The 8,520-nt window shown below is 41.5% G+C and overlaps 1 protein-coding gene across 1 annotated transcript in view; it reads left to right on the forward strand.

Annotated features, from left to right (window-relative positions):
* The first annotated feature begins 922 nt into the window (after positions 1-922).
* LOC138947519 (uncharacterized) overlaps positions 923-8,520 on the forward strand; it is a 12,470-nt gene continuing 4,872 nt past the window's right edge. Inside the window, exons 1-2 of the mRNA XM_070319008.1 lie at positions 923-1,234; positions 5,144-5,254. Coding sequence (XP_070175109.1) covers positions 1,186-1,234; positions 5,144-5,254 — 160 coding nt within the window. The 5' untranslated portion in view covers positions 923-1,185. The remainder of the gene's footprint in view (positions 1,235-5,143; positions 5,255-8,520) is intronic.

An 8,520-nucleotide genomic window follows, 5' to 3' on the forward strand; every position in this document is an offset into this window, starting at 1 on the left:
GGGGGAGGGAGATACGGAGGGAGGAAGAGAGTAGGAGGGAGAGAGAGAGGGGTGGTGGGAGAGAAAGAGAGTGGGATGGAGGGACAGAGGGGAGGGAGAGAGAGGGAAGGAGGGAGGTAGAGATTGTTGGCGGTAGGGAGAGAGGGATGACGGAAGAGAGGGAGGAGGAGAGAGCGAAAGGGAAGGAGGGATAGAGAGAATGATGGAGGGAGGGAAATTGAGAGAGGGAGGAAGAGGGGGAGATATAGCGAGAGAGGCAGGGAGGGATAGAAAGAGAGATGGAGGGAGGAATGGAAGGTGGGAGGGAGGGAGAGAGGGAGGGAGAGAGGGAGGGAGAGAGGGAGACAAGGATCATCAGGAGAATCATCAGAGAAGAAAATTGTTTGAAATAAAACGTCATAAAGTGACGTCATTATGTCTCGCCTTATCGAATGACGTCATTTGTGTGTTCTAAACTTTACATGACGTGATTTGTGGGTTCTAAACTTTAAATGCCGTCTTTTCTGTATGAGTCGTCTGAAAGAATTTTGAAACTACCATTGTACGAAAATTGGGAAACCCTTGGACTTACTTGGTTTTGTCAAAACATTCATGCACACTTAAAAAGTTGTTTTTGGTTGTGGACTTACCTGTTCATATCTGCTTATCTAAGCACTCTAAAAAGTAGAAATCAAGACAAAAGATGCGCATTGATTTCTTCTTTTTGATGAACAAAAAATATCATTTTTGAGAAAAATGGACTTACTCGGTTTTGTCAGCACACGGCAGATTTGTGCCATAGGCTATAGTGCGTCGGAAGAGGGAGCCAGTGTGTGTCATGTTGTTGTGCCTGTTCGCTAACGGTACTCGTGTACCGAAACTAACAGCGATGACGTAGTAGGCGAGTTACACAAGCAACATTCTCACCACGTGTATAAATAGCTGACATACGCTGTTTGCGTTATTCAACACAGAATTCTACTTCAGCCAAGAACGGCAACGTCGGGTTCTGAAAAAGGCAGAAAACGTAAACAATCTGGACTAAAACGTGAAACTAAGCCGAGAATTTGATTGTTTTCAAGTTTGATCGGGGTGCTTCGAAGCGGCTAACGTTTGTTTCCAGTTGTGAGGCTGAGTTGCGTTTTATCACTCGGTTGTGAAAGGCCGACTTTTGAACAGTGTGACGGACTGATTTGCACAAGAAAGATGGCGGAAAAACAGCAATACAACACTTTTTCTGCTGAAGAACAGTCAGGTATGTTACTAGTGGGACTCGGATTGTGTTTGTGTGTGTGTTTGTGTGTGCGTGCGTGCGTGCGTGCGTGCGTGCGTGTGTGTGTGTGTTTGTGTGCCGTGTGTGTGTGTGTATCTGTGTGTTCTCAGTTTGTGTAATACATTTTTGTTGACGGTGTGCGTGTGTGTGTGTGTCAGTGTGTGTGTGTGTGTGTGTGTGCCGTGTGTGTGTGTGTGTGAGCAGTACTGATGTTTGTCAGTGGTACGTCAGTGTGTGTGTGTGTGTGTGTGTGTGTGTGTGTGTGTGTGCATTTGTAACGAACTAAACTATATTATTATTGATTGTAGTCCGCGGTTGCTGGCTGAGTAATCGTTCAACCATAACTCGCAACAGCAATAAAAGCTCCACTGAGTTAGACTGATCAGCGATAGCCGAATTAAGCGACTGCGGTGATGATTAAAACTGAAATGTCGAATATCTGAATATGTAGAAAACTGGCGAGCTTTTCCTGGGGTTTTATTCCATGTTTGGAAATCACAAATCCATGGTCTGACAAGATATGCCTCAGTAAGTCTTCTTTTCTTGCGACGACGCTTAAGTATGATCACAATGTAAATGTATTCATGTTTTATGTGAATGCTTTTTTAATGTTTATTTTATATATATCGTGTACACTACATTGGGGTGTGCACGTTAAAGATCCCACGATTGACAAATGGGTCTTTCCTGGCAAAATTGTATAGGCATAGATAAAAATGTCCACCAAAATACCCGTGTGACTTGGAATAATAGGCCGTGAAAAGTAGGATATGCGCCGAAATGGCTGCGATCTGCTGGCCGATGTGAATGCGTGATGTATTGTGTAAGAGAGGAGGGGGGGGGGGGGGGGGGCGGCGGAGGGTGTATGTGTGGTGGAGGTATTAAAAAAGAGCTATTGCCTATTTTGTCATTGGTGCAACAGAAAACCGCTCATGCTAGCAATCACTGTAGATTAATGAATCGAAGGGTAGACAAACTCTCTTTACTACTAAGGGGGGGGGGGGGGGGGGGGGGGGAGAGAGAGAGAGAGAGAGAGAGAGAGAGAGAGAGAGAGAGAGAGAGAGGAGAGAGACAGAGTGAAAGAGAGAGAGAGAGACAGAGTGAGTGAGAGAGAGACAGAGTGAGTGAGTGAGAGAGAGACAGACTGAGAGACAGAGGGAGAGAGGGAGGGGTGGGGTAGGGTGTGTGTGTGTGGCAGTTGAGGTCTTAAAAAGAGCTACTGCCTATAGGCTAAGGCTTTATGTCCCAGTTAGAGCCCCCTCAACGCATATTTATGGCATGATATTTATGCGTGTCCGCCTACTTCTCAACCTCTAAAGTCAGCGGAGTGTGACAGTGATTGATGAGTACTCGTACAGTACAGTGTATACTGAGGTCACGCTACGTTGATCTAGTCAACCCGAAAGCGGCGTATGGCTGCCTGAATTGATGGCGGGGTAAAAACGGTCATACACGTACAAATTCATTAGACTGATCAGCGATAGCCGAATTAAGCGACTGCGGTGATGATTAAAACTGAAATGTCGAATATCTGAATATGTAGAAAACTGGCGAGCTTTTCCTGGGGTTTTATTCCATGTTTGGAAATCACAAATCCATGGTCTGACAAGATATGCCTCAGTAAGTCTTCTTTTCTTGCGACGACGCTTAAGTATGATCACAATGTAAATGTATTCATGTTTTATGTGAATGCTTTTTTAATGTTTATTTTATATATATCGTGTACACTACATTGGGGTGTGCACGTTAAAGATCCCACGATTGACAAATGGGTCTTTCCTGGCAAAATTGTATAGGCATAGATAAAAATGTCCACCAAAATACCCGTGTGACTTGGAATAATAGGCCGTGAAAAGTAGGATATGCGCCGAAATGGCTGCGATCTGCTGGCCGATGTGAATGCGTGATGTATTGTGTAAGAGAGGAGGAGGGGGGGGGGGGGGGGGGGTGGGCGGAGGGTGTATGTGTGGTGGAGGTATTAAAAAAGAGCTATTGCCTATTTTGTCATTGGTGCAACAGAAAACCGCTCATGCTAGCAATCACTGTAGATTAATGAATCGAAGGGTAGACAAACTCTCTTTACTACTAAGGGGAGAGAGAGAGAGAGAGAGAGAGAGAGAGAGAGAGAGAGAGAGAGAGAGAGAGAGAGAGAGAGAGAGAGAGAGAGAGAGAGAGAGAGAGAGAGAGAGAGAGAGAGAGAGAGAGAGAGAGAGAGAGAGAGAGAGAGAGAGAGAGACAGAGTGAGTGAGAGAGAGACAGAGTGAGTGAGAGAGAGACAGAGTGAGAGACAGAGGGAGAGAGGGAGGGGTGGGGTAGGGTGTGTGTGTGTGGCAGTTGAGGTCTTAAAAAGAGCTACTGCCTATAGGCTAAGGCTTTATGTCCCAGTTAGAGCCCCCTCAACGCATATTTATGGCATGATATTTATGCGTGTCCGCCTACTTCTCAACCTCTAAAGTCAGCGGAGTGTGACAGTGATTGATGAGTACTCGTACAGTACAGTGTATACTGAGGTCACGCTACGTTGATCTAGTCAACCCGAAAGCGGCGTATGGCTGCCTGAATTGATGGCGGGGTAAAAACGGTCATACACGTACAAATTCATTCGTGCAAAAATATGCACGCAAGTACAAGACCAAGTGCGCACGGTATGGAAACGATCCTGTAATCCATGTCAGAGCTCGGTGGGTTATAAAAACACGAAACTGCAAACGCGGCATGCATCCTCCGAAAGCGGCGTATGGCTGCCTGAATGGCGGGGTAAAAACGGCCATACACGTAAAAAAAACCCCGCTCGTGCAAAAATATTAGTGAACATGGGAGTTTCAGCCCATGAACGAAGAAGAAGAAGAAAATCTTGAAGGATATTGTAGGTCACGCTAAGTTGATTGACATCAAGTCAACCCGGATCCCACGCTAATTATAGATAATGTATACAATTAACTCTGGTAGATAATTTATACAATTAACTCTGGTAGATAATTTATACAATCACATCTTGGTCGATAATCTATACAATTAACTCAGGTAGATTATATATCCAATCAACTCTTATAGGGATAAACTACGCAGTTAATGCAGCTATCATCTTCTTAAGTTATATATTCTTACGTTTGACACACTAAAGTGTATTTATATACTACTACCGATGATCATTAATTCGCTAAATTTTGTATCATTATCTTTAACTTGTTTACAATACTTACTAACGCTTACCATTCTTGTCCGTTTTGTTTGCAGCTGTGATAAGCAGGAAACAGAAATAAACCGCTATTATCAGCAGGTATCAGTTGTGTAAATTTCCTTGACATAGATATTCAAATTCACGTCGCCTACGAGTTATGAAACCGGCCGTATTGTTAATGTGATGTATGCCAAGGGTGACCTGCACAGTATAGTATGACACTCACTGAGAGAGACCACATCGTAAAGACGAATATAGTACTAAGACAAAAACAAAATATAATTTTTGTTTACGATGACAAGGCCAAAAACATTTTGATCGGTATGTCTGTTGTGTGTGTGTGTGTGTGTGTGTGTGTGTGTGTGTGTGTGTGTGTGTGTGTGTGTGTGTGTGTGTATGTGAGAGAATGTGCGTGCGTGCATGCGATTATGGGGATTGAAGTTTGTTTATGATCTACACAAGCGCATGTGACGTTTGACTGGCCGGAAATTGTGCGAGCTGTGTCCTCTAAATGTGGAAGAAGAGTAACTTTCCTAGTACATTTTGCAAAGTCGAGTTTCGTCATTTTTAAATTAATTTTGTTGAAGGGTCCAAAAACGTTCCAGGGTCGGAAAAAAATAGGATCAGCCGGGAAATCGAAAAATTGAAATATATTACTTGCCCTCATGAAAGTATTTATTTAAAATCGATGTTTTTCTTGTCTTTTCCAGCGGAGCAGAAGAGACCGACGTCACACAAGGTGTGGTTCCTGTCCCTCATTGTCCTCAACGTCGTCGTTCTTATCGTCGTCTTCATCCTCAACGGGCTCAGCGCGTCTGGATGTGAGTGTAATTCTATGACGGCTTACTATGAGTGCCAAAACCTCATAATTGTAATTATCAAGGGAAAATTAGTAATTTTCCCTTGATAATTACCATTTTCACGTGTTTATTACTAATTTTCTCGGAATAATTACTAACTTTCACCTGTTAATTACTAATCTTTAGTTTTGGCTCACTTCCTGACGGATTGCTAGTGCCAAAACTAAAAATTAGTGATTTTCCCGTGAAAATGAGTAACTAACAGGTGAAAACAGTAACTGACAGCGTTAATTAGTAATTATCACGTGATAATGGGTAACCCCAGGTTTTGGCACTAGTAAGCCGTCATAGGGATTACTAGTGCCAAAACCTCATAATTGTAATTATCAAGGGAAAATTACTAATTTTCCCTTGATAATTACCATTTTCACGTGTTAATTACTAATTTTCCCGGGAAAATTACTAACTTTCACCTGTTAATTACTAATTTTTAGTTTTGGCTCACTTCCTGACGGATTGCTAGTGCCAAAACTAAAAATTAGTCATTTTCCCGTGAAAATTACTAATTATCTCGTGAAAATGAGTAACTAACGAGTGAAAACAGTAACTGACAGCGTTAATTAGTAATTATCACGTGATAATGGGTAACCCCAGGTTTTGGCACTAGTAAGCCGTCATATAATTCTACATGTATAAGTCTATGGACCATTTCGAAGCTGGGTTGGGAGAGGGGAGGAAGAGATAGCAGACTCTCTGTTTCAGCGCACCGCGTGACACCGCTAGACGCGTACCCCCCGCGGGTTAGGGGGTAGAATTTACCCGATGCTCCCCAGCATGTCGTAAGAGGCGACTAACGGATTCTGTTTCTCCTTTTACCCTTGTTAAGTGTTTCTTGTATAGAATATAGTCAATGTTGGTAAAGATTTTAGTCAAGCAGTATGTAAGAAATGTTAAGTCCTTTGTACTGGACACTTGCATTCTCCCAGTAAGGTCATATATTGTACTACGTTGCAAGCCCCTGGAGCAATTGTTTGATTAGTGCTTTTGTGAACAAGAAACAATTAACAAGTGGCTCTATCCCATCTCCCCCCCTTTCCCCGTCGCGATATAACCTTCGTGGTTGAAAACGACGTTAAACACCAAATAAAGAAAAAGACTAGACGCGTGAAGATTTTCTAAATGGTCGCAAGACTATGTATATGCTGCTGCAGCGGAACCCCCCTTTTAAAGATATACAGGGTGCCGCCTCCGCCCCCCCCCCCCCCCATTTTTTGACATGGATTTTCAATTCCTTTCAATGATTATAACGTATATTAAATGACAGCTAGAATGCATTCTCTTCACTGTTTTCAGTAATACTCCAGTTAGATAATAAGACAGGCATGCAACAAAAAACATAGTTTCTTTTTCTTTCTTTTTACATTTAGTCAAGTTTTGACTAAATGTTTTAACATAGAGGGGGAATCGAGACGAGGGTCGTGGTGTGTGTGTGTGTGTGTGTGTGTGTGTGTGTGTGTGTGTGTGTGTGTGTGTGTGTGTGTGTGTGTGTAGAGCGATTCAGAGTAAACTACTGGACCGATCTTTATGAAATTTGACATGAGAGTTCCTGGGTATGATATCCCCAGATGCTTTTTTCATTTTTTGAAAAATGTCTTTGATGACGTCATATCCGGCTTTTTGTAAAAGTTGAGGCGGCACTGTCACACGCTCATTTTTCAATCAAATTGTTTGAAATTTTCGCCAAGCAATCTTCGACGAAGGCCGGACTTCGGTATTTCATTTCAGCTTGGAGGTTTACAAATTAATTTATGACTTTGGTCATTAAAAATCTGAAAATTGTAATTAAAATTATATTTTTACAAAACGATCCAAAATTACATTCATCTTATTCTTCATCGTTTTCTGATTCCAAAAACATATAAATATGTTATATTCGGATTAAAAACAAGCTCTGAAAATTAAAAATATAAAAAATACGATTAAAATAAAATTTCCGAAATCGATTTAAAAACAATTTCATCTTATTCCTTGTCGGTTCCTGATTTCAGAAACATATAGATATGATATGTTTGGATTAAAAACACGCTCAGAAAGTTAAAACGAAGAGAGGTACAATAAAAAGCGTGCTTTCCCGCTCAACGCGACCATTACCGCACTATTCTGGTTTGTCGATTTCACTGCCTTAGCCACGAGCGGAGGACTGACGAAACTACGAGTATGCGGTCTTGGTGAAAAAATGCAGTGCGTTCAGTTTTATTCTGTGAGTTCGACAGCTTGACTAAATGTAGTTATTTTGCCTTACGCGACTTGTTTTCTTCTTCAATTGTTAGTGTTCAAATCCATGTCACAACTTTTGGTTTCCATGTTACGAAGTTGACGTACTTTGAAACCCTTGTAATTTTCTGAACATTGACAAAAAAAATGTGCTAGTATTTCAAATTCTTTCTCTGCAGACCAAGGAAAAATATGGAACCAGTATTTATTATTGCAATACATTTGTATGGTTAAAATCAAAAGAAATGTCAACTTCGTAACATGGTTTCCGCTGGTACACAACTCTAGAGAATAACCCATTTCTAAGTACTTTGTTTTTCGAGGCAGAAAAAAACCTTACATAACAACGCAGCGTTTAAAGTTTTACACAAGCTTCCTTGAACTGTCATTTCAAAGCTAGTAAATATGTATTATTTATAACAGAAAAAAACCAAAACAAGGGTAGCGCCGTAGTGTATGGCAGCTCGCTTTCGCCAGTGAGAAGGCAGCCCGAATTTCCATGAGGGTAACCTCACAGGACTATAATTATGAAATCTGACATGATCCTTATCATTTTTACATTTAGTCAAGTTTTGACTAAATGTTTTAACATAGAGGGAGGAATCGAGACGAGGGTCGTTGTGTGTGTGTGTGTGTGTGGAGCGATACAGAGTAAACTACTGGACCGATCTTTATGAAATTTGAAATGAGAGTTCCTGGGTATGATATCCCCAGATGCTTTTTTCATTTTTTGAAAAATGTCTTTGATGACGTCATATCCGGCTTTTTGTAAAAGTTGAGGCGGCACTGTCACACCCTCATTTTTCAATCAAATTGGACAGACGATGATACGAGTGTACGGTCTTGCGGAAAAAATGCATTGATGCGTTCAGTTTCATTCTGTGAGTTCGACTGAGCTTGACTAAATGTTGTATTTTCGCCTTACGCGACTTTTTTTCTCTCTCTTTATTTACCAACCTCTCAGGACTACATGACATCTTATCCTTATACTTCAATCAATCAATATGAGGCTT

This window comes from Littorina saxatilis, linkage group LG14 (assembly GCF_037325665.1).
Source record: "Littorina saxatilis isolate snail1 linkage group LG14, US_GU_Lsax_2.0, whole genome shotgun sequence".
Taxonomy (NCBI): domain Eukaryota; kingdom Metazoa; phylum Mollusca; class Gastropoda; order Littorinimorpha; family Littorinidae; genus Littorina; species Littorina saxatilis.